The sequence below is a fragment of the Physeter macrocephalus genome, chromosome 1 (assembly GCF_002837175.3).
Source record: "Physeter macrocephalus isolate SW-GA chromosome 1, ASM283717v5, whole genome shotgun sequence".
Taxonomy (NCBI): Eukaryota; Metazoa; Chordata; class Mammalia; order Artiodactyla; family Physeteridae; genus Physeter; species Physeter macrocephalus.
The window spans coordinates 87,111,340-87,136,686 of record NC_041214.2 but is presented as its reverse complement, the minus strand read 5'-3'; the positions used below and the strand labels follow the sequence as shown (position 1 = coordinate 87,136,686).

Here is a 25,347-nt window from a genome sequence, read left to right as displayed (position 1 = left end):
CTTCACCCATGACTTTCAGGCTGTTCCTGCCTCCAGGGTCTCTCCAACCCCACAAATAGAACTCAGACACCTGAGCCAACACTTCACCTACTGGAAGCCACTCATCTCCCAGAGGGCTGAGATTCTATAATTCCCATGTGGGAAAAACAGACAGAAAAAAACAAGAGAAACAAGGAGATAAAAAGAATTAAACCTGAAGCAAAATGAGTTGCCCATTTTTAGTTCCTGAGGTCAGTAAATAAATACTGCCTTTACATTGTGAGTTAGCTGTTACAGGACTGTAACTGTTACAGGACTGACCCCAATGACAGTGCAAGTTGGTGGGAAGATAGCTCAAACATTACATTTACCTGTTTACAAAAGTTTTTTTTTTCCAAGTAAAAATAGGTGATCACTAAATTAACGTGCCTAGTTTGTAGAAAGTAAACTGAAAGTCTAAGGAGAGGCTGCTTTAAGGTTGATAGTATATATCTTTAACTTAGCACGATTTACCTTCAAGTAATATAATACACATATAAGAACCATACAGTAGTCTAATTTCTCCCCTCCTGAACTTTCTGCTGTGTTGTTTACATTTTCCTCTACATATGCTATAAAACCTACACTACATTGTTCTTATTTTTATTTAAACACTCAATTGTCTTTTAAAGAGATTTAGATAATAAGGAAAAAGATTTTCGATATTTACCCATGTGGCTGCTCTTCATTTCTCTGTATTGATCCATATTTCCACCTGGTATCATTTTCCTTCTGCCTAAAGGACCTCTTTTAACCTTTCCTGTAGTGCAGGTCTGCTGGTAATGAATTCCTGCAGCTTTCATATGTCTGAAAACAAAACCTTTATTTCACCTCTGTTTAGAAGGATACTTGTGCTGGTTATGGAATTCTAGTTAACATGTTTGATTTTTTTCATGCATTGCTTTAAAGATGCTCCCCTGCTGTCTTGCTTGCATTTTTTTCGGTGGGAAATCTGCTGTCATCCTGTATTCATTTCTCCCTTTGGCCACTTTTAAGATTTTCTCTTTATAATTGATTTTGAGCAATTTGATTACGATGTTCCTTGGTGTAGTTTTCTTCATGTTTCTTGTGCTTTGGAGTTGATTGAACTTATTGGATCTGTGAGTTTATAGTTTTTATCAAATTTGGGAAAATATTGGCCATTATTTCTTCAAATATTTTTTTCTGTTCTGCCTTCCATCTCTTCTCTCTGAAGCCGATCTTTGTCTGGCTCAGGAGGCAGTGTATGTGTCCATATTTGCTTGGGGAAAAAGCATATGTAGTTTTGTTTTGTTTATCTTAGGTCCAGGAGCCAACCCAGGGCATTCTTGTTGGGGCTGCAGTGGCGGAAGGGAGCCCAGTGGGGGCGCCCTCCCGAGGCACTATTTCCCACGCTGACTACCCAGTCCTCTGGCTGTTGATGTCATGAGTAACACCACAGTCCCAATGTCCCCCCAGGTCAACAGTGACTCCATGGGGGGCCGTGTGTGGGAGCCTTTCTTCCTCATCACCCTGGTTGGGGCAGTAGGGGCTGTGGTAATGTACATCCAGAAGAAAAAGCAGGGGGATCGGCTTCATCATCACCTGCTCCCCGTGTGCAGCTACAGCCCTGCTGAGAAGCTACACGAGGTTGAGCAGGAGTTCCTCTCTGGCGTGGGAAAGGTGGTACATGGCTGGCAGAGTGGCTACCAGCTCAAGCAAATGCTCTTGCTGGTGTCAAGACACGACCTGACCCCCTTACCCTGATCTTCAGAACTTTCTGGGCCTGGAGCGCCCAAGAACCTGTGAGCTGCTGCTTCCCACTCCAGCTTGCACTCATCCAGCGCTCCCTGCCGGATACTGGGTGTCCATTCCTCCTCCCACCCGTTCCCAGCAGCATCTGTTTCATAAGCCCCAGCAGAGCAACCAGTTCCCCCCTTCACCTCACTCCCCTCTAGGCCTTCAGTCTTTGTGGGCTCTAAGCCCACCACACGCTCCCCGGTGCTAATGGGAAGTTTTCATTTTGAAGTGGAAGGTTGGCCAAGAGACAGAGCTCTGCCCTTTCTATGGGCATCACTTTTGCTAGCCCTCCCTGCCTTTGCTTTGCAGTTGTTTCCATGGTGATAGGGCCTGATGTATAATATTCAGTACATATGTTTTGTAAATAAAGCATTTTGTGGAAAAAAAGATCTTAGAGTAAGATAGGTTTTGGAAAAACATATAAATAGCATGTAAACAACAGCCATTAAAAAAAGGAGAAAAGAAGAAAAATGATAGATACATATGAAAGCAGAAAATGTTTAAACACTGGCAAAAAAAAAGAACATACCCTGAAGAAAATCAAAAGATAAATGACAAAAAGAGAGAACACAAATGCAATACAGGTAACAAAGAGGTAATTACCTTAATACACAAGACAACATTTACAAATAAATAAGATAAAGATAGAAAGAAAAAGGAAGAAAGAAAGAAAGAAAAAGGAAGAAAGAAAGAAAGAAAAGAAAAAAGAAGAAAGGAGCAAAATATAAAATGGTACTTCACAGAGAAAAATGGCTGAGAAACATGTAAATGTGCTCATCATTACTAATTTTAAAGACATGCCTATCGCATATACCATTCCCCCACGCCCCACCCCAAAAGCTTGGCAGAGATTAAAAACTTGGAAGTGACCCACCCTTAACGTTTGCAGGGTTAAAGCAACAATACAAATGCAACAGACAAACTACAAGTAAACCATCAAATATTTTTTTCTCTTACCTTAACTAATATATATCATTCATAATCTGAAAGGCCAGGTTCAAGTTTAGACTTCTTACACTCCTCAGACTTCTGCACCAAAGATGGCACCCAGCCCCTAGTTCATAGCTGCCCCTTCTTTTCCCACCCCAGCTCCATCCTCCACTGTGAGATGCCTTACGCTGTGTGTGTGTGTGTGTGTGTGTGTGTGTGTGTGTGTACGTGTACACCCAGCCCACACATCCAAGCTCCCTCTACACTCCATATATGGTTACCCCTTGGCCACCTTAGGGCCTAAGGATGAATGTATCAGCCATATGCATTCTGGAGGATGGATCTGGGAAGAGGCCTATGCAGTCCCCAGAGGTAGGCTTAGGGCTCTTTGGGAAAGAAATTCTAGGGTCTCAGATACCCAGAGCATGGTCAAGAAGTGGGGGTGGTGCAGGCTTTAGCTGGGCACACCCCTTTGACCCAATAGAGCCCATGCCCTGTGCAAAGGTCATCACCAGAGGAGAGCCAGAATGGAGCTTTCTACAGCTTGGGGCCCATGGCAGGGATCCTCTGGCCCTGGTCCTAGGGAGGTGCTAGATATAGGGAAATAGGCAGATTCATACAATAGTTGTTTCAAATAAATTTGAGGGAGAGAACAATTTGGCAGTATCCTCCAAAATTCATCCTGGCAGTTCCATTTCTAGTAATGAATCATCTAGAGTTATTTGTAGAAGTGCCCAATGGCATATGCACAATTATGTTCACCATAACACTATAAAATCAAAAGGCTGCAAACAATATAAATATCTAACAGCAAATGGGTAACTAAATTATGGTACACTCATGCACTGAAATATATTCTGCAGCCATTAAATAGGTTAGGCTTGTGTGAAAGATCTTCAATATATATTTTTAAGTGAGAAAAGCAAATTAATATTATGTAGTGTGACCAACTGTGTGTGTTATGCTTACATTCGTTAAAAATTTTTCCAGGGCTTCCCTGGTGGCGCAGTGGTTGAGAGTCCGCCTGCCGATGCAGGGGACACGGGTTCGTGCCCTGGTCCGGGAAGATCCCACATGCCACGGAGCGGCTGGGCCCGTGAGCCATGGCCGCTGAGCCTGCGCGTCCAGAGCCTGTGCTCCGCAACGGGAGAGGCCACAACAGTGAGAGGCCCGCGTACCGCAAAAAACAAACAAACAAACAAAAAAAACGGTACTCTGTAAAATTTCTCAGATGCATCCAATAACAACCTTGCCTCAATCAGTGACAGCAACTGAGAATCCGTCACATGCAGGCAGTGTGTAGGCACTGGGCAACACAACCAAGAATCTTCTCTCCAGTTCAGTGGAATTTTGTTCAGCTATTTGCTGTCAGTTTTTTCTCCTTCTTCATTTCTAAGGTGGCAGGAGGGCTTCCCTGGTGGCGCAGTGGTTGCACGTCCGCCTGCCGATGCAGGGGAACCGGGTTCGTGCTGTGCTCCGCAACGGGAGAGGCCGCAGCAGAGGGAGGCCCGCATACCACAAAAAAAAAATAAATAAAATAAAATTTAAAAATAAATAAATAAATAAGGTGGCAGGAACCCTACAGAAACCCTGGAGAAAATATGTCACATAGGTGCTTCCTTTGTAGATTTCCCTAGAAGTCTGCCAGCTGGGCAGCAATGGGTCAGCAGCCCCTGGTTCACACATAAGGCCCTGCAGGTTTAGGAACAAACTCTGGCCCTGGCCTGGCCTAGTCTCATTGACGTGGGCAGTGGATCAGAGGGCTTTTCTGTTACTAGGAAAACAACTTAAAGTCAACCCTTCCCAGTACTAAGTAAACATCAACACTCCCAATTCTGAGAGAGGCCCAAAGAGATGATCTCTACCCAGGCATGAAGTCCTCCATGGCTAGCTTTTGATTATTGATTTGGGAGCTCCTGGAGCTCAGGGACCAGATTGGATTAATCCCTGTACCACAGGCACGTAGATGATGCCGTACAAACGTTTGCTGAATTGATGTAGGGCCTATCCCCTCTCCCTCCACATCACACCTCCTCTCCAAAGAGTTGACTGTTTCTGAGCTTCATTCCTTTGGTTTTGGAACACTCAGCTTCTAAAGGTGGGCCATGCTCTTGAGGAAGCTGCATTATGCCTCTGGGAAAACTCACCAAGGGAGGAGCTCTTGGTGATTTGCTCGCTTTAATATGACAGTTTATTCTAGAAAATTTAGAAAATAAAAATTACTAGTCAAATGAGATTAAAATTATATTTCCCTCCACCTTCCTGCTCCAACAGAAACCTCTGTGGAACATACTCCCCTTGTGGATTGCCTGGCTTCATATTACATATCCATTCCAGGTTCCCACTTTCCTCAGCCTTTCTATTCCCTCACTACCATCTGCCGGGGCGACTCAGGTGTGTCCACTGCAGCACTCAGCATTGGCTATCACTGTCTCCAGGCTTCTAGGAGCCACCCTACAGCCTGCCTCATCCCCTGGGGTCCTTGCCAGGATGTTAAACCCATCATCCTGAGGAAGTGCCCCCAAGTCAGCTCTTGCTTAGCCGGTCTTATATCCCAGCCCCCTGGATCAAGCACTGTTTCCTAAGCAACCAGCTGTGTTTGCTTAAGAAGCTGAGGCCCTGGACTTCCTTGGTGGTGCAGTGGTTAAGAATCTGCCTGCCAATGCAGGGGACATGGGTTCTGAGCCCTGGTCTGGGAAGATCCCATATGTAGCGGAGCAACTAAGCCTGTGCACCACAACTACTGAAGCCCGTGCACTTAGAGCCTGTGTTCCACAACAAGAGAGGCCCGCGCACCGCAACGAAGAGTAGCCCCCACTCGCCACAACTAGAGAAAGCCCAAGCACAGCAACGAAGACCCAACGTAGCCAAAAATAAATAAATAAATAAATTTTTTTAAAAAAAGAAGAAGCTGAGGCCCGTTTGGTAATGAGCTACCTTGTATTTCCATTGTCTCCTCACTTCCCTTTTCCCCTTATTCTTACTTCCTTGGAACTCAGTACCTTTCCCCAGTAGAGATTTAGCGTGCAAGCTTTGCCTCAGGCTCCTTTTTCTGGGGAAACTGGGCTGAGGCCAGGATCTTCGTGAATTCACCTGTTCTGAGAAGAGGAGAGGTTTTCTTCCTGGCCCTTGGCCTGGGGAATTCCCAGAGCAAGTCCATCTATCCTAGGGATGAAAGTAGAAAACCCAACTTTCATGGAAAGATATAAAACGTTAGGAAGGGTAACATAAAGGCTAAATAGACATTTAACAGTTTCAAAGTTTAGTCGCTCTTTCTAATGACGCGGCATTTTTTCACTGAAAACAGCTTGAGGATGGTACTTAGCCAAGGCATCCCCAGGCAGCAGAGGGGAGTAAAGGAGAAGGGGAGAGAGTACCATATGCTTACTTGGTTCACAACCTGTAGTGTATTTCTCCTTTTCTCATGGTCCATGATGCTCCAGATCCTGACAGAAGTATGGCGAATCAGTGTGTTGGGGAGAATCAGGAGGTGGGGGAGGGAGTATGGGAACCTGTTTCAGAATTTTTAAAAGGTTTTAGTGTTTAGAAGAGCTGCATGGCAAGAAAGAAGGAGGGGAGGGTTCGTTAGACAAAAACTGGTGACCGCCACACCCAGGTTCCTTAAGAGTCCAAAATCACAGGCTTTATTTTGCATACAAATTCAACCCAAGACCCTTTCCAAGAATGTTTTTGTAGTCAGTAAGGGAGGAGAGAACTTGTAAAGGAGATAAGACCCCATCATGCCCGGCAGGGGAGAGAGAGGTAGATCGTGTGGTCATAAATTGGCAAACTTTAACATGGCTGTTTGGAGGGTCTCTGGTGACATACCTTTGAAAACATCACTATATCTGTCCAGCAAAACATTAAGAGTCTATCCTGTTGTTGAGGCTCTCCTTTTCTTCAACTACTACCATGAAGCAATGTCTCATTATGGAGAGGCTCATTTGTTCATCATACTCAACCAGAAGTGACCAGAAGTCCAAAATCAAATGATAAATCTGTCTTTATGTCTCATTCCTGAATCTTGAAACCAATCATTTCTACTGGTAGTCAACTCTGTTTGAAAAAGATAAAAGATCCAAAGGGAAACAAGGGGTCCAAGCAAAAGAAATTCAGATTAAACTTTCACTTAGCATAAGATGCCCCTGACTCTACATCATGGTCCTCAAGGCCAGAAGAATGAAGAAATACAAGCAAGACAAATGAGAAGGGGCCCATGCCCTGAGAGAAGGCAGGAAAACAGCAGTTACCAGAGGAAGTGAATGCTAGAAAGATGGAGGAAGTGAATGCTAGAAAGATGGCTCTCAAACCTGGCTGCATATTGGAACCACCCAGGGAGCTTTAAAAAAAATGCTGTTGCCTGATTACCACTCCCAGAGATTCTAATTTAATTGGTCTAGGGTATGGCCTGGTTGTCAGAAATGCTAAAATCTTCCCAAGGTGATTCTAATGTCAGCTCAAGGCTGCGAACCAGTGTTTGGGAGGAAAGATACTTCTGTTCTTGATTCAGTTTACTTGTCTCCATCTGTTACTCTCCCCCATTACCAAGCCAAACCTGGGTCAGCTCGCCCATGAACAGTAAAGCCAATCTACTGACATCGGGTTGTGCTGAAGGAAACTGCAGTGTTTATTGCAGGACACCAAGCAAGGAGTCCAAACAACTAGTGCTTAAAAGACCTGAACTCCCCCATGGCTTTCAGGGAAAGGTTTTTAAAGACAGGGTGAGGAAGGGGGGTTTGGGAGGTGCATGATCAGCTCATGGACATTCTTCTGATTGGTTGGTGGTGAGGTAATTGAGAGTCAAATGTTTTTTCCCTTAAAGACAGAGAGTGAGGGAGGGGTTTGTGGGGTATGTGATTAGCTCATGGACATTCTTCTGATTGGTTGGTGGTGAGGTAATTGAGAGTCAACATCATCAACCTTCTGGTTCCAAGCAGTCTGGGGTCTACATGCTTGTGGTCAGCATGCAGTTAACTTCTTCCACCTGATAGGGGTTTTGGTAGCTGTCAAACAGCTCGAAGGATATGGCTCAGGATATTATCTGTAGCCCTTGAGATGGAACTAAAGGTCCTTGACTTTGTTTAATGGCTAAACTATTATTATTTTGTCTTCCTTGACTGTTTCCCTTTGTTTTTGTATTTTCTCATTTCTCCAATTAAATTTACTCTTTGGAACTCGGGAAGGCCTAGGAGGCTAAAGTTTTCTACAGACAAGAGGCAGGCGGAGGACATGGGGTGGGGGGTTCTGTCCCAGGAAGGTCCCAGAGGATCCTGCTCAGTTACACTACCTGTTCTTAAGAGTCTTTCCCCCTTGCTGTTGGTCAAGGCAGCTTGCCCCAGAGCTCAGAGGGGTTGTGCTGACTGCTCAGGTTGAGGAGCGGAAGTCGGCTCTGGGGTGTACCCTCCTGCCCTACTAGTGCAGGGACACAGCCCCAGCCTCCCAGCCTCCAGCTTTCTCTGCCACACAAGTAGAAAAATGTTCCACTCTCCTGGCAGCGTGCTGCCTACAAAACAAAGCTTGGGGAAGAGTGCCTTGAGTAGTCCGGAAAGTTCCACTAGGAAGAACTACATGGAAGAGGGCAATTTGAGATCTATGCAACCATAATTCTCTTCAGTTCCTTTTCAGTTTACGTCTAGTCAAGAAAAGCCCTCAGCATGGAAGGTTGAGGGTTCTTTCCTCGTTGATAAGTCCACACCCATAAGACTGGTCTGCTGCAGTGGTGGGCTGAGCAGGTAAAACTGTTAGGCTCATTATGCCTTGAAAAGTGAATCAATATTCTCTTAGGTTAGGACAGACTATTTCTGCTGAGACCCATTTGGAAATGTGAAAAGCTCTCTTGGAAGGGAATAGCAGTTCCTACAGAATTCTACATTCTAGTGAAAAGTAAAAGGCTATAGCTTTCACTTCCTGGAGACCTGATTAACCTTTAAAAAAAAATAAATGGGATCCTTTTAAATTTATCCCAACTGGAAATCAGCCATAGATATTGGAGGCGGAAGACTTAAGTGTTTTTTCTTTAAAACAAAACGAAATTGGGCCATCAGAACATAGTGCTCTCAAATCTGGCACACATGAAATGCTTGGTAAAGGTAGTGTGTATTATCCAGAGCTGGTATTAGCAAGGCAAACCATCCAACAGAGGCCATGCAACTTCATTTTTGAGCAAGTGCGAGGGCCATACCTGAAAAACCAATTGTTATTGGGAGTTCAGAAAGGACAGCCTGCCTGCGGGGTAGGGAGAGCAGCAAGGGGGAGAATTGCCACAATTTTGTATCTCTTCTCTCTAGGAAGCCAGACAGGGCCCTAAGAACAGCCTGGAGCGGTGAGCTCAACCCTTAGTGTGCAACAGAATCACCCCCAGTTTCTGATTCAGTGGGTCTGGGGTGAGGCCTGAGAATTTGCATATCTAACATGTTTCTGGGTGATGGAGGTGCTGCTGGTCTGGGACCACACTTTGAGACTTACTGGCTGGGAGGAGGAGAAGCTGAAAAGAAGGTCTTGCCATAATGCTGGAAAACCCCCTGCTAGAGCTAGTCCCAAAAGGCTGTGCCCCTGGAAACCAGACTGGGAGCAACTTTTTTCTTAACTTGCAAAAAATAGATGGCTTATTCTTTCACCTGAGAGTGACTCAGACAATCACCATGAGAAGCTTTCTGTCTTGCTAAAAGAAAATTAGGTTAATAACATCTCTTTATGATGATGACTTAAAACACCATTTCTAGCATCTCCATCTGGGCCACTACTGTCCAAAGCCTTTCTGCCTCATCTTCCCACCCCACCTCCAGCCCACACTGGCAGCCTGACAGAATCTCAGAATGTCTTGGTGAACAGCTCTGTGAGGTTTTATTAGCACTGAGGGATAAAACAGGAAACTTAACCCCTGTTTTGTCACTAAGTAGCCACATTACTTCTCTCTCTCTGGGCCTTGGCTTCCCCATCAATAAAAGCAGGGTTTTCAACAAGGTAATAAGAATGAAAATGACAGTATTTTGATATTTATAGTTTACTTGGCACTTGCGTACATATTATCTCAGTTAACCTCTGTGAAATAATTTTTATTCCCTCCCCATTTTTCACAGAGAAAGAGAATTGGAAAAGCACAATAATTTTAAGGACCAATATTAAAAATGGCCACATAGAAAATTCTGCAAAAACTAACATGGAAGACACAGTCCCTTATGTTACTCAAGTGTCCCTTATGTAACAATTTAGGTGAAAAATTCCTCCTAAAATTAAGTGCCTGATAAATATGTCCCTCCAAAGGACATAATATGCATCATTTTACAGGACAGAATCAACTTCCTAACTCTTCATATTTTTCTTCTGTTTCAGCTGCCAGAAATCTTAGATCTAATTGTGCCAAGATTATAATAACCATTTAAATCTCAAATTCCTGGTAACATTATCTCTCACATCCTCTAAATCCTAATGCCTAAATGTTTTCTTACATAGATTATCTGTGATTAGCGTGACAGTGTAATTCACCATCTAAGTGGGGCCCTTTTCAGAGTGAAAGAGAACACCATGAATAATTATGCCCAGGTGACAGATGTAAACCAGGACTGTTTCAGGCAAACTGGGATGGGTGGTCACCCTACCTATGGTTGGAAATAGACTTGGCAAAAATTATATACAAAAAACACTCAATTTGACCTTGTAAGTGTGGCAGTTTGGGGTCTCATTAAACTCAATACAGTCACATAAAAATGAAAATAGATTATAACTCTTATATAAGAAAAAACAGCAACAAATAGGTTCTGAATATACTTGCGAGACTGGGAAGAGAGAGGGCATAGTGCTGAGAATGGACCCCTTCTCCCTTCAAGCATCCCCAAACCCTTCATTTCCTAAAGCCTCTGCCTCCTAAGCCCCATGGGCGTCACATCCTGTGGCCGGTGGCAGCTCTACAAGTCCTTATAGGAGGGGCTTAAGCAGGCCGTCTGTTTAGAAGGGAAAGGGGGAAGGAGGGCTTTAAACCAAACAGTGTAGCACTTTACTGAAGATTGTGGATTTTCCATCTCAAAGAATGGGGTCGTATTGATGAAGGTGGTGGAGCCCTGAAAAGTCACAGTCACAAGGCAGTCCCACTGCCTCACAAGGACACGCCACCAGTATTTGCCTGCTCACACACTCCCCACTGCAACCCCCTGCCGAAGACAGGACTGACCGATTGGTCATGGCAGGACCATGGAGACATAGATGGAGGCCACCCGAGGATTGGTGCATTCAACCAGGTGCCCTGGTTCATACCCAGACACATTGCTTGATGCCTTTCCCACCTTCCCCTTCTCCAGTCACAGAAGTGTAACTGAACAGGTCTTCCACAAACAGACCCCCCTCCCCCATGTCCTCTGCCTGCCTCTTGTCTGTAAAAAAAAACCTTAGCCTCCTAGGCCTTCCCCAAATTCCAAAGAATAAATTTAATCAGAGAAGTGAGAAAATGCAGAAAGAAAGGAAAACAGTCAAGCATGACAAAATAATAATAGTTTAGCCATTAAACAAAGTCAAGGATCGTTAGTTCCTCCTCAAGGGCTATAGATAATATCCTGAGCCATATCATTTGAGCTGTTTGACAGCTACCAAAACCCCCATCAGGTGGAAGAAGTTAACTGCATGCTGACCACAAGTACGTAGACCCCAGACCAATTGGAATCAGGAGGTTGATGATGTTGACTCTCAATTACCTCACCACCGACCAATCAGAAGAATGTCCACGAGCTGATCACACACACCCAACCCCTCTCCCTCACCCTGTCTTTAAAAACCTTTCCCTAAAAGCTTTTGAGGAGTTCGGGGCTTTTAAGCATAAGCAGCCTGGACTCCTTGCTTGGTCTCCTGCAATAAACACTGCAGTTTCCTTCACCACAACCAGGTGTCAGTGGATTGGCTTTACTGTGCACAGGTGAGCTGACCCAAGTTTGGTCTGGTAGCAGAGGCAGGTGAGCTTGTTTCAGCCAGGTGAGTCAGGGGTGAGGGGTGGGCTGAGTCTTGGGTGTTACAAAAGAGGAAGATGTTACAAGAGGGGCAGGTGTGTTTGGACAATGAGCAGGCCTCAGAGGCCAAGTGTGCACGGTTGGGCTTCCTGGAGCTCAAGAGTCCCCTCCAGGGCTTCCCTGGTGGCGCACTGGTTGAGAGTCCGCCTGCCGATGCAGGGGACACGGGTTCATGCCCGGGTCCGGGAAGATCCCACATGCCGCAGAGTGGCTGGGCCCCTGAGCCATGGCCACTGAGCCTGGGCGTCCGGAGCCTGTGCTCCGCAACGGGAGAGGCCACAACAGTGAGAGGCCCACGTACCGCAAAAAAAAAAAAAAAAAAAGAGTCCCCTCTGTCCTTCCTCCCCATCTCTCTTACAAGTCCAGTTAAACTCTGCCCCTCTCGGTTCACTGCTGGACTGGCCCCAGGAGCCTCACCTCGGTTGTGGAAAGCCGCTGCGTCCCTTCCAAGAACCAACAGTAGAGGTCGCCCTTCTCCAGCGTCAGGCAAATTGACGCGGAAGGAGACGGTCTAGCTTCTGCTTAAATTGCACGTTGGTGGTCGGGCCCAGTGGCCTTGATTCCCAGCCATTTCCTGGACGGCGTGCGTCCCAAGTGGGGAGGCGCGGTTCCGGCCAGAAGAGGAGGCTGAGCCGCAAAGCTCTGAGGAGAGGCAGCGCTGGGTTTAACAGTGAGGTGTGAGCAGGTGAGGAAAAGGACCCATGTTCATAGTCCTTTCCCCTTTCCCGGCCATTCTCTGGTGGGCAGGATGCTGTGCTCTGCGGGGAGTCCAGTGCCTTGGTATCTGAGGAGTTGCCTGGTGGCAGGACTCGGAAAGACCAAATCAGGGTAGAAATACTTTGCACAAGAGATGAAACTTCCAGGAGCAACAAAAGCCCGTGCTGGGGGCTTCCCTGGTGGCGCAGTGGTTGGGAGTCTGCCTGCCGGTGCGGGGGACGCGGGTTCGTGCCCCGGTCCGGGAGGATCCATATGCCGCGGAGTGGCCGGGCCCGTGAGCCGTGGCCGCTGGGCTTGCGCGTTCGGAGCCTGTGCTCCGCAACGGGAGAGGCCAGAACGGTGAGAGGCCCGCGTGCCGCAAAGAAAAAAAAAAAAAAAAGCCCGTGCAGTCTGAAGAGCCTATGAGATAAAAGTGTGTGTGTGAATTGTAAAGTGCTACCCACACCCTTTTAAGTGGCCTGTTATTCTCTGCAGATATGGACACTGTGTAAGGGAGGCCCAGGTGTCCTATAAAGGCCGTCTTGGGCCAGGGCTCACAGGAAGGCCCCCAGCCTGGCTTGCCTGTGCTTCTCTCCCCCTTGTGCTCTTCTTGGCCAAGGTTTTCTCAGAGACCTAGTTTTCTGCGTAAAAAGGGAGGGTGGCTTCCAAAAGGCAATTCTACAATCTAGTTTTCTGGTCACAGCCATTTTTAGCTGGAAGCCGGAAGGGCTGTTTCTGTGAGCAGTTGGGAACTGAGGTTCAGGGAGGTTAAATACCTTGCTGGGACCAGACTAGAATTCCCACCTGCTCACTCCGAAGCGGCACTCCCTCACTGCCCCGGCTGACTCTTCTCACCTGAGAGCTACTAGAGCTGAAAAGAAAACTGCCTGGGCTGAAAAACTTTAAACTCGGCAAAGGCCTCAAAACAAAACAGAAAACGAACAGAAGCAAGCATACCTCTGGGCCCTGTGAGCAGTCCCTCAGTCCCTGAGGCAGTGCCAAACTAACATCCACCAGCCCTCGACTTGAGGCTTTGGGATGGACAAAAAGGTGAGCTGCCTGCCTCTATACTGTAGAGTGCTATAGCACCCCAAGTGATTCTTCCTCCAGACCATATGGCAGAGCTCAGCTGGGGTGGTTATGCACCACCAGTGCTCCGTGCATCCCAAGTGAAGTGTAGCTGTTTGTGTCTTCAGTTGGAGAAGAGATAGGAGATGTTTCCACATAAAGCCCAAGGGAGCTGGGCAGGTCCACAAATATGGCACATGGCGGCCCCTTCTCTTCCCGTTGGGAGGAACAGCGCAATCCATTGCCCACATGTAAAGTGACCTAGAGGTCATCCCTCGACAGACCATCCAAGCCAGGCATCCTCAGGGGCTACGAGTCATGCTGATTTGTGGCACGTAATGAAGGTCTATGTAATGGCAGAACCAGTGTTTAATGTACATGTGAATTTACTCACCCAGCTGAGCACTAGCTCTCTCTACTGCTAGAGTGTAAGCGTCTTGAGGACGATTCACTTAGTGTGGCGATTCAGTTAGATGTGTCTCTCCCACAAGCCTGGACACAAGGCAGATGGGTGCTTTAGGGAATACTCTTCCAATCCAACTGCTTCTTAACCTCACTGCAGAGCTGAATTAAGCTACTTCTCTTGGGAGAAATTGTTATTCCGGAACACAGGGAGGATCCTTGGATGTAACAAGTCAACATTTTGAAACACAAAAACCATCAAAAGGCATCTGTTTATTATTATTTTTAATTAACTCCTAAAGAAAGAGCCCTTCATAAACGGTTCTGAGTGTCTACCAAGAGCACATGTTGTCATATTTCTTCTCTGTTTCTCTCTCAAGAACCCAAAATTTTTTTTTCCCCAAGAGAGTGCCTTCCTCAATGTGTTTCTCCACCCTTGAGAAACTGGATTGTGCCAGAAGGGAGGGAATCCTTGAGAACAGGCTGTTATTCCACTCTTCTCGACTTTGACTTGACTTATCTTTAAACTGTCAGGGAATAAGACAAAATATCCCTGAGTTTTTTATGTGTTTTCCTTGCTGGTGGATATAAGTAAGATTTCTTCTATGTATTGCCAAAATGTCCCCAAGCTCCAGCCTGTGGCTACAAGGAAGGTCATGTTAGCATAAAAGTCACAGTTTAATTTTTTGTCACCTACACCCACCTGATTGAGGATCTCAACCCACCCCGCCAGCATCTCCCACCTCCCCCACTCATTTCTGGGAATCCCCTGAGTGGTAGACCTGTTCAAGGTCAGCTCCCTCACACACTGCCCTCCAGCCACTGTTCACACTCCTGCCCCAGGGCTTCATGGCTTTCTGGCTTCATCACCCAACCAGACAGATCCCCGAAAGGATTCACCAGGCATGACCACTCTGCTAAATCAGTTCTGCACCAAAATAAACATAACCACCAAATGACCCCTTTCTCAGGACTTTGCCTGGAAAAAAAGGAGTTTAACCATTTAACTGCGTAATCTTAACTGAGTAAGATTATATATGGGGAACCCAGAAAATGAGTTAAATTTGGAGGAGATAGAATCTAGGGTAAATTTTCGTTCTTCTCTTTTGCTTTCTATTACAATTGATTGAATTTGTCATTTTCTTCCAAGAGCTGTTAGTGTGAGATGATTATTTGATGATGAAATGATTCATTCAAATAAGTGATCCTATGCATGACATCAGCGTGATAACCAGGCCTCATTTCCTTGGAACTGGGCTATCCATCCTTGTCCCAGGCCACTTTCAGTCTCTTCAAACGATTTAACCTAGGCTTACAACCTGTTGGCTGCTGCTTTTCAAAACTCTCATTCTGGCCACAGTTATTATTTTTAAAACATGTTTATAAAGTTGAAGGTTACATGGCAATTAAGCCTGCAGAGAATGCTGAGATTTGGTACAGTTGCCAGGGAAAAAAATATACCCCTCTCTCCTGTTGTTTCCACCTCTTGCCTGCTCAAAATAGGATTTGCATCTCTGTGGGTGGGTTGTGGTTAGTTCGAACCTAATCATTTTTCCCTGCCTCAGAAATCTTTATCTTTTGTCATGAACCTTTTCAAGGAGAAGGTTGTCACTGACAATTGTTTCTCTTCCCCACCAGTGGGAAGGGCATGACTGTCATCCCACCTGCCAGTGTCTGAGTCCCTCTGTTTCAGAGGCAAGAGGCTCTCCTGGATGTCTCTTTGTTCTTTCTTAGTTCTCAGACTGATCAGGCTGCTATCCCAAGGGAACTGATAGAGCCTTGGGGTTGGTGATACGTGTGCCCCTGGATTAGAGGCATTTGCCTTAGTGGAAACAGAGACCCCTCTCATGTTAGGGTATTTTCCCCCAGCCTTTCCTTACAAAAACAAAGGGGACCATCTGGACCAGCCATTTCTAACTGAGAATAATGTAATAATTCTAGACACACAACAGTCTCCCCCCAAACCTAGTCTCATGCCCTGATAATAGAAGTATTAATCACTAATGTTCATTAAGTACTTGCTATGTGCCAGGTGCTATACTAAACATTGTACACGTATTATTTCATTTAAGCCTCATAACAATCCCATGAAGTAGCTAATGATATTATGCCTACTTTACAGTGAAGCACACACTGGGAGAGTTGTCAAAAATAAATCTTTTTGGCTTCACAATTCTGATGCAAAAATTGGTCCCAGGTGGGTTGTCCTAAGAGGGTGGCGGCAGTAGTCATCCTGACCATGTGGGAGCCACGCACGTGAAGCGTTTTCCACAACAGCAAGGAGTTGGGGGGCCAGAGAGGGCCGTTTCCTGATCCTTCTTAGACCCAAGAATAGTTCCAGTTGCAGACAGGCTGGCTTTGTTATCAGCAAACTCACTTAGGAGCTGAATACACCCCTTCTAGGATCACTGGCCCTTAATTTTCAGGGACCTGTGGAGAGGTTAAGCAGGAACTGTTGGATGCCCCTGGCCTACCCTGGCCCTAGGTGAGACAGGAGGAAAAGACAGACAACATTGAGCACCTACAGACAGCACTGAGATAACATTGGCTAGGTGTTTGATCTCATTTAGCCCTCCTGAAAACTCACTGAGGCCCAAAGGTCCTATCATGCAGAAAGATGGTTATACACCTGCAAGTGGCAGAGCTCTGAGGACTGGAGACAGGAATCTCTTACACAGTATGTCATTCTTTTTAAGATAGCCTGGCATCCATTCCATTACCTCATTTCAACCTCACAGAACAGGTATCATCCTATGACATTGAGTCACATGGTTGGGTGAGGCCGGGGGGAGGGACTGGACCTCCTGGCCAGACATCCTGCTCTTTGAACAAGCTCCTTCTGCACCACTCCCACAGTGTCTGCACTTCCTTTTCCTTCCCTTGTTGCACCCTCCAATCCCCCCTCCCATTCCTCTTCTATCTTCCCCTTCCCGTTTTCATGGAAAGAGCCTTGAGTGTAGAAACCTGAACTCTCCTCCAGATTTGCCACTTTCTAACTGTGTGGCCTTAGGAGGCCCTGGGCTTCATTTTCCAGGCTTCCCTGGACCTCACAGCCCACTGCCCTGATGTCAAGGGACAGGCAGCCCAGCAGCCTTATACAGAAGATGCCCACTGGCCTGCTCCACTACATCACCAAGGGGAGCCCACCCACCTGCAGGGCACACAGATATTCAGGTGTGTTTCTACCCTCCAGGCACTTGGGGGTAAAAGTTAAAAACCCTGAGTCTGCAGGATCTCTCTGTTCTACAAGGCTGAGCGTGGCAGGTGCTGGAAGAGAGGCACTTTGTGCTCCAGGTGTTTTTCATGCATTATCTCATTTAATCCTCACAAGAACCCCCTAGGTACTTTTATCCTCACTTTGCAGGTAAGAAGGCTGAAATTTAGAGACTTCCTATATAACCCCCTTACCACCCCCAAGCACACAGTTTCCTCTATTATCAACATCTCACAATCATGTAGTACTTTTGTTGCAATTGATGAATCAGTATTGATACATTATTGTTAAGTAAAGTCTATAGTTTATATTAGGGCTCACTCTTGGTGTTGTACATTCTATATATATATCTATAATGATATATATCCACCATACAGTATCATACAGAATAGTTCCACTGCCCTAAAAATCCTTTGTGCTCTGCCTATTTATCCCCTGCCCCCAACCCTTGGTAACTACTAATCTTTTTACCGTCTCTATAGTTTTGCTTTTTCCAGAATGTCATATAGTTGGAATCATGCAGTATGTAGCCTTTTCAGAATGGCTTATTTCACTCAATAATATGTATTTAAGACTCTTCTGTGTCTTTTTATGTCTTGATTACTCATTTCTTTTTATAACCAAATAATATTCCATTGTTTGGATATACCATGATTTTCAGCCACTCAACTACCAAAAGACATCTTGGTTGCTTCCAAGTGTTGGCAGTTATGAATAATGTTGCTATAAACCTTTCTGTATAGGTTCTTGTGTGGACATAAGTTTTCAATTCATTTGCATATATACCAAGTGGCATGATTGCTTAATCATATGGTAAGAATATGTTTAATTTTGTAAGAAACTGTCGACCTGTCTTCCAAAGTGGCCATTATGTGCTGAGTTGTGTCCCCCACAAAATTCGTATGTTGAAGTCCTAATCTCTAGTACCTGAGAATGTGACTGTATTTGGAAATAAGACCTTGAAAGAGGTAATTAAGGTAAAATGAGGTCATATGAGTGGACCCTAATCCGATATGACTTGTCCTTATTGGAAGAAGTTTGGACACAGATGAGTATAGAGAAAAGACCATGTGAAGACACAGGGAGAAGCCAAGCCAGAGAGACTTCAGAAGAAGCCAACAGTGCTGTCACCTTCACCTTTCAGATGCTTATTTGCCAACTGTATATCATTGGTGAGTTCTCTGTTCAGATCTTTAGCCCATTTTAAAATTAGGTTGGCTGTTTTCTTATTGTTGAATTTTAAGCATTCTTTGTATATTTGGGGGAAATATTTTCTCCCATTCTGTGACTTGTCATCCTCTGAACAGTGTCTTTCACAAAGCAGAAGTTTTTCATTTTAATGAAGTTCAACTTATCAAATTTCTCTTTCATGTTGTACCTAAAAAGTCATTGCCAAACCCAAGATCACTTAGATTTTCTCCTATGTTATCTTCTCAAAGTTTTAAAGTTTTGCATTTTACATTTACATCCATGATCCATTTTGAGTTAATTTTTATGGAAAGTGTAACGTCTGTGTCTAGATTCATATTTTCACATGTGAATGTCCAGTTATTCCAGCACCATTTATTGAAAACACTATCCTTTCTCCACTGAATTGCCTTTGCAATTCAATTTGTCAAAGATCAATTGACTACATTTATGTGGACCCACTTCTTTTTTATTTCACTTGCTTTTATTATTTTTTTCTAGCTTTACTGAAGTATGATTAACAAATAAATATTGTATATATTTAGGTTGTACAATGTGATTTTTTAAGGTGTACAATGTGATGATTTAATATATGTATACATTGTGAAATGATTACCACAATCAAGTACTAACACATCCATCACCTCCCATAATTACGTGTGTGTGTGTGTGTGTGTGTGTGTGTGTGTGTGGTGAGAACACTTAAGATTTACTCTCTTAGCAAATTTCAAGTATATAATACAGTATTAACTATAATCACCATGCTATACATTAGATCCCCAGAAATTATTCATCTTATAACTAAAAGTTTGTACACTTTGACCAACATCTCTCCATTTCCCCACATCCTACCCCCAGCCCCTGGCAACCACCATTCTACTTTCTGGTTCTATGAATTCAACTCTTTCAGATTCTACATATAAATGAGAACACATGTCTTTCTGTGTTTGGCTTATTTCACTTGGTGTAATGTCCTCCAGGTTCATCCATATTGTCACAAATGGCAGCATTTCTTTTTTCATACCTGAATAATATTCCATTGCATATATATATGTATATATATATATATATCACATTTTTTTAATCCATTCATCTGTCAACAGACACTTAGGTTGTTTCCATATCTTGGCTATTGTGAATAATGCTGTAATAAACATGAGAGTGCAGATATTTCTTTGAGATACTGATTTTATTTCTTTTGGGTGTATACTCAGAAGTGGGATTGCTGGCTAGCCAAAGCAATCTTAAGAAAGCTGGAAGAATCACACGTCCTGATTTTAAACTATATTACAAAGCTATACTAATCAAAACACCATGGTATTGGGATAAAAACAGGCACATAGACCAATAAAACAGACAAGAGAACCCAGCAATAAACCCTCGCATATGTGGTCAACTAATCTTTGGGAAGTGCACCAAGAATACAAATGGGGAAAAGATAGTCTTTGCAATAAATAGTGTCGTGAAAACTGGATATCCACATGCCAAAGAATGAAAGTGGACCCTTATCTTATACCATATACAAAGATTAACTTGAAATGGATTAAAGACTTAAGTGTGGGTTTATTTCTGGGCTCTACATTTTGTTCCATTGATCTATGTGTCTACTTTTTCACCAATACAAGACTGTCTTGATTATTGCAGCTTTATAGTAAGTCTTGAAGTTAGATAATGTTCATCCTCTGACTTTGTTCTTCTTCAATGTCGTGATGGCTATTCTGAGTATGGACAGGATATCCATATTGACACAAATGGCAGCATTTCTTTTTTCATACCTGAATAATATTCCATTTTGCATATATATATGTATATATATATATATCACATTTTTTTAATCCATTCATCTGTCAACAGACACTTAGGTTGTTTCCATATCTTGGCTATTGTGAATAATGCTGTAATAAACATGAGAGTGCAGATATTTCTTTGAGATACTGATTTTATTTCTTTTGGGTGTATACTCAGAAGTGGGATTGCTGGCTAGCCAAAGCAATCTTAAGAAAGCTGGAAGAATCACACGTCCTGATTTTAAACTATATTACAAAGCTATACTAATCAAAACACCATGGTATTGGGATAAAAACAGGCACATAGACCAATAAAACAGACAAGAGAACCCAGCAATAAACCCTCGCATATGTGGTCAACTAATCTTTGGGAAGTGCACCAAGAATACAAATGGGGAAAAGATAGTCTTTGCAATAAATAGTGTCGTGAAAACTGGATATCCACATGCCAAAGAATGAAAGTGGACCCTTATCTTATACCATATACAAAGATTAACTTGAAATGGATTAAAGACTTAAGTGTGGGTTTATTTCTGGGCTCTACATTTTGTTCCATTGATCTATGTGTCTACTTTTTCACCAATACAAGACTGTCTTGATTATTGCAGCTTTATAGTAAGTCTTGAAGTTAGATAATGTTCATCCTCTGACTTTGTTCTTCTTCAATGTCGTGATGGCTATTCTGAGTATGGACAGGATTTTGATAGGTAGAAATGGAGGTGAGAGCACTCAGGAGAGGGAACTGAGCAAAGGTTCAATAGAGGGAAGGGGGAGATGCATTGGAGGACAGTGAGTAGTTCCAGTTGTCTGTACCCTAGCTTTATAAATGTAGTAAGACTGTGTTTCCTAGAAAATAGATGCTTCCAATCACAGGTAGCGTTGTCCTTTCACATGGGAATTTGAGTACCCAGGCCTGGAGAGGAAGAGGAGAAGGAGAGCTTAGAAACACTTGTGACTGGCTGTCAAGGGCATTTTGCCAGCCATGGAGCCTGGATTTAATATTGTGAACTTTTGTTGATAACATGTCTAACTTTGAGTCTGATATAAGGACAGAGAGAGAGAGCCCCCAAAGGGTTTTCCTGGGCAGTTGGTGATACTTGAGAGAAGGCCCTGATTTGGAGTCCGGAGACCTGAGTTCTAGCTTGGGCTCTGCCATTTCTGACCTCATTATGTGGGACAGTTCACTTCCCCCTCTGTGCCCCAGCTCCTCCATCTCTACTGTGGGGTGATTAGAGGTGCCCTGTCAGATTCCCAGGGAAGAGATTATGAGAAACAGTTAGGCAATGTGTATGTAAACTATGAAGCACTACACAAGTGTATGCAATTATGAAGGAGGTGATCCTTGAAGGAAAGGCACTGTAAGGCATGCAGCATGTAGTCGTCATGTTTCACTTTTCTGCTTCCTGTCCCAAGTAACAGAGCATGCATCTCATCAGTGGGTTTTCATAAGTAATTAGGAGCATCAGTGAGGATGCTCCATATACAGACCCAATCCTGCCCTAGATTTGCCTTCATATATGTGTAAATTCCTGGAAGGCAAAGGACTACCATTTTTCTGTATGCCCATGGTTCCTAGCACAGTGTCTTACATATAGGAGACATTCAGTGAATACAACGTTGGCTTTTTAAAAACAAAACATATTGGGCTTGATAGGTGTTTATATGATAACATTAGCTGGTCACAAGCTTAGCATGAATCAGATGGTTTAAAAAATATGTGTGCAATATTTAGTAAAGGAAAAAATGCACACATGCCATGACGCAGCCATTCCAGTCACAGCTACTGACCCTAGAGAGACTCCCACACATGAGCACAAGGAGTCGTAATCGACAGTGTTCATCTCATCGTTGTCTGTATTGGAAACAACCTAAATGCCCGTCGGACAGGGGCATGAATAAAGACATTTTAGAAAATTCAATGGATTGCTGAATCAGTTAAAATGAATCAAATCTCAAAAACTTAAGGTATAGAAAAATACATACAGTGTGTCACAATTTATTTGAAGCTGTATTGGAAACAACCTAAATGCCCGTCGGACAGGGGCATGAATAAAGACATTTTAGAAAATTCAATGGATTGCTGAATCAGTTAAAATGAATCAAATCTCAAAAACTTAAGGTATAGAAAAATACAGTGTGTCACAATTTATTTGAAGCTGAAAACATGTAAAACAATGCTAAGTACTGTTGATTCATACATTTAACCATGTGAAAGCATGCATGGGAAGGATTAATCACAAAGTTCTTTTTTTCATTATTTCATTTCTTTATTTCATTTATTGAAATATAGTTGATTTAAATGCAGAGTTCTGATAATGGTTTCTCTAGGGGAGACAGGGAAGGGAGTGTGAAAGGGGTGAGGCTTCAATTGTAGCTGTAATATCTGAAGTAAGTGTGGCTTAAAAGGTGACTTTTGAAGTCTGCAGCAATTGTGGCATCATAGTATATTGCCAAAGCAGAGGGGTGGGTTATTAAGTGATTATTTTACTCAATGCTTCTTATATACCTGATATATTTCACAACTTGAAAAGCCCTTTGTCAACAACGGTTGGGAGAGCTTTAAATGAAGGTTAGGCTACACTAATAAAAGCAGTGTGCCCCAGACTAGACACAGGATCAGTCTCTCAATTCTGCTATGTGGTGGCACCACACTCCCCAGGGAACAATGACAAATCAGAGCCCAAGGGGTGTGGGGGGGGTTTGGCTGCTGGAGGGCTCAGGAACCTTCTAGTGTGAGGAAAGTTAAAGGAACAGGAAATGTTTAACTTGGAATAGAGAGGAGTCAAAGGGACATAGGACCCCAGTCTTGAAATATCTCTAGTGGGGCAGAAAGCATCCTCCATACCCCATGTGGTCCCACAGGAGCAAGTGGGGTAGAAGCTGGAAGGGAGAGGGGCAGATCCCACTCACCGTCAGAGCCACAGCTATGGGACTCTGGATGCCAGCTGCTGGGTAAAGTCTGAGCACCCTTGCCCAGCAGTGATAAGGATGAGGAGCTGATCTTCCAGGCTCTGGGGATGCTGCAGGGGGCATTCTTGCTCTGTGTCAGAGGTTGGCTAGGTAACCTACAGGATCCTTTCTGCTGCGGAGATCCTTACAAATTCAAATTTATATGAGCCTATATTTGTAAAACTATTACAACATTTATTTTTTAGTGCTGATATTCCAAAAGGTAACAATAACAAATATTATTCTATCGTCTGAGCACCCTTGCCCAGCAGTGATAAGGATGAGGAGCTGATCTTCCAGGCTCTGGGGATGCTGCAGGGGGCATTCTTGCTCTGTGTCAGAGGTTGGCTAGGTAACCTACAGGATCCTTTCTGCTGCGGAGATCCTTACAAATTCAAATTTATATGAGCCTATATTTGTAAAACTATTACAACATTTATTTTTTAGTGCTGATATTCCAAAAGGTAACAATAACAAATATTCTATTGTCATATCTTCTAGGAGTTTCTATTCTTTTTTTTTTTTTGGTTGTACCAGGTTTTAGTTGTGGCAGGCGGGCTCCCTAGTTGTGGCTCACGGGCTCCTTAGTTGCAGCCCGTGCACTCCTTAGTTGCGGCTCACAGCCTTCTTAGTTGTGGCATGTGAACTCTTAGTTGCAACATGCATGTGGGATTGAGTTGCCTGGCCAGGGATCGAACCCACATCCCCCGCATTGAGAGGCGGATTCTTAACCAGTGTGCCACCAGGGAAGTCCCTAGGAGTTTCTATTCTTTTTTCCTTTCTTTCCTTCTATTTTTCTCTGAGTGTGTCTGTTGCTGGTGGTTTTGTACCTATGTTTGTATGTCTCTCTCTGCATTTCTTGTATCTTTGTCTTTCCTTTCTGGTTGTCTGTCTGTCTGTGTCTCTGTCTTATTTTCTCTTTGCTTCCCTCTCCTCACCCACCAACACTCAACTTCCTCTACCTCAACTTTTTTCCAAGTAGCATTGTCTCATGTATATATATATTTTAATTCACTTTATTGAGGTAAAATTTACACATGTAATAAAATTCACTCATTTTAAGTTTTGTCAAATGTATCCATTCAGGAAGCCACCACCACACCAAGACAGAGCATTTCATGTTCCCTGTTGCCCTTTGCAGTGGGTCCCCTCTACCATCCCCTGGCACTTGGTGACCACTGATTTGATTTCTGTCACTATTGTTTTGCCTTTTCTAGAATGTTATATAAATGATATGTATTTTTTTGTGCTTGGCTTCTTTCACTTAGCATAATGCTTTTGAGATTCATCTGTTCTTGTATGTATCTGTAGTTCGTTCCTTTGTGTTACTGAGTAGTATCCCACTGTATGGATTTATCACAGTTTGCAGTATTCACCACATAGATATTCATCTGTTCACCAGTTGATGGATATTAGAGGTGTTTCCACTTTGAGTCAGTAAGAAAAAAGCTGCTGTGAACATTCATGTAGCAGGTCTTTATGTGGACATATGTTTTTATTTCTCTTGGGTAAATACCTCGGTGTGGAATTTCTGGGTCATATGATATGTGTGTATTTAACTTTATGAGAAACTGTCAAAGTGCTTTCCAAAGTGGCTGTGCTATTTTGCATTCCCACCAGCAATATCTGAGGCATTCTGTTGCTCCACATCCTCACTAACACTTAGTATGGTAAGTCTTTTTAATATTAACCATTCTAGTGGGTCTATGGTGACATCTCATTTCAGTTTTAATTTGTATTTTCCTAGTGACTAATGATGTTGAACATGCTTATTAGCTGTTCATATAACTTTTTTGATGAGGTGTCTGTTCATTCTTTTGTCCATTTCTTTAATCGAGTTGTCTTCTTCTTACTAAATTGTAAGAGTTCTTTATGTATAAAGCATATAAGAACTTCATCAGATATATTTGCCAATATTTACTTCCCAGTCTGTGGCTTGTCTTTCATTTTCTTGACAATGTCTTTTTTTTTTAATTTTTAAATTTAATTTAATTTTATTTTTATACAACAGGTTCTTATTAGTCATCAGTTTTATACACATCAGTGTATACGTGTCAATCCCAATCTCCCAATTCATACCACCACCACCACCGCCCCCCGTGGCTTTCCCCCCTTGGTGTCCGTACATTTGTTTTCTACATCTGTGTCTCTATTTCTGCCCTGCAAAACGGTTCATCTGTACCATTTTTCTGGGTTCCACATATATGCGTTAATATACGATATTTGTTTTTCTCTTTCTGACTTACTTCACTCTGTATGACAGTTCTAGATCCATCCACGTCTCAACAAATGACCCAATTTCGTTCCTTTTTATGGCTGAGTAATATTCCATTGTATATATGTA

At 43.5% G+C, this 25,347-nt stretch overlaps 2 protein-coding genes across 4 annotated transcripts in view; both read left to right on the top strand.

Annotated features, from left to right (window-relative positions):
- The window catches only part of APOD (apolipoprotein D), a 97,432-nt gene that overhangs the window by 22,206 nt on the left and 49,879 nt on the right, over positions 1 to 25,347 (top strand). The window contains exon 1 of one of the 3 annotated variants that reach the window (XM_055084644.1): positions 18,236 to 18,251. The exons of the other annotated variants lie outside the window; for them this stretch is intronic. The gene's annotated coding sequence lies outside the window, so the exon portion shown is untranslated. Of the gene's footprint in view, positions 1 to 18,235; positions 18,252 to 25,347 lie in introns of those variants that run through there. 3 annotated transcript variants of the gene reach the window in all.
- LOC114486653 (small integral membrane protein 29-like) lies at positions 669 to 3,120 on the top strand. Its single transcript, XM_028492558.2, has one exon. It carries the CDS (start codon positions 1,423 to 1,425, stop codon positions 1,741 to 1,743), a length of 321 nt encoding a protein of 106 aa, XP_028348359.1. The 5' UTR covers positions 669 to 1,422; the 3' UTR covers positions 1,744 to 3,120.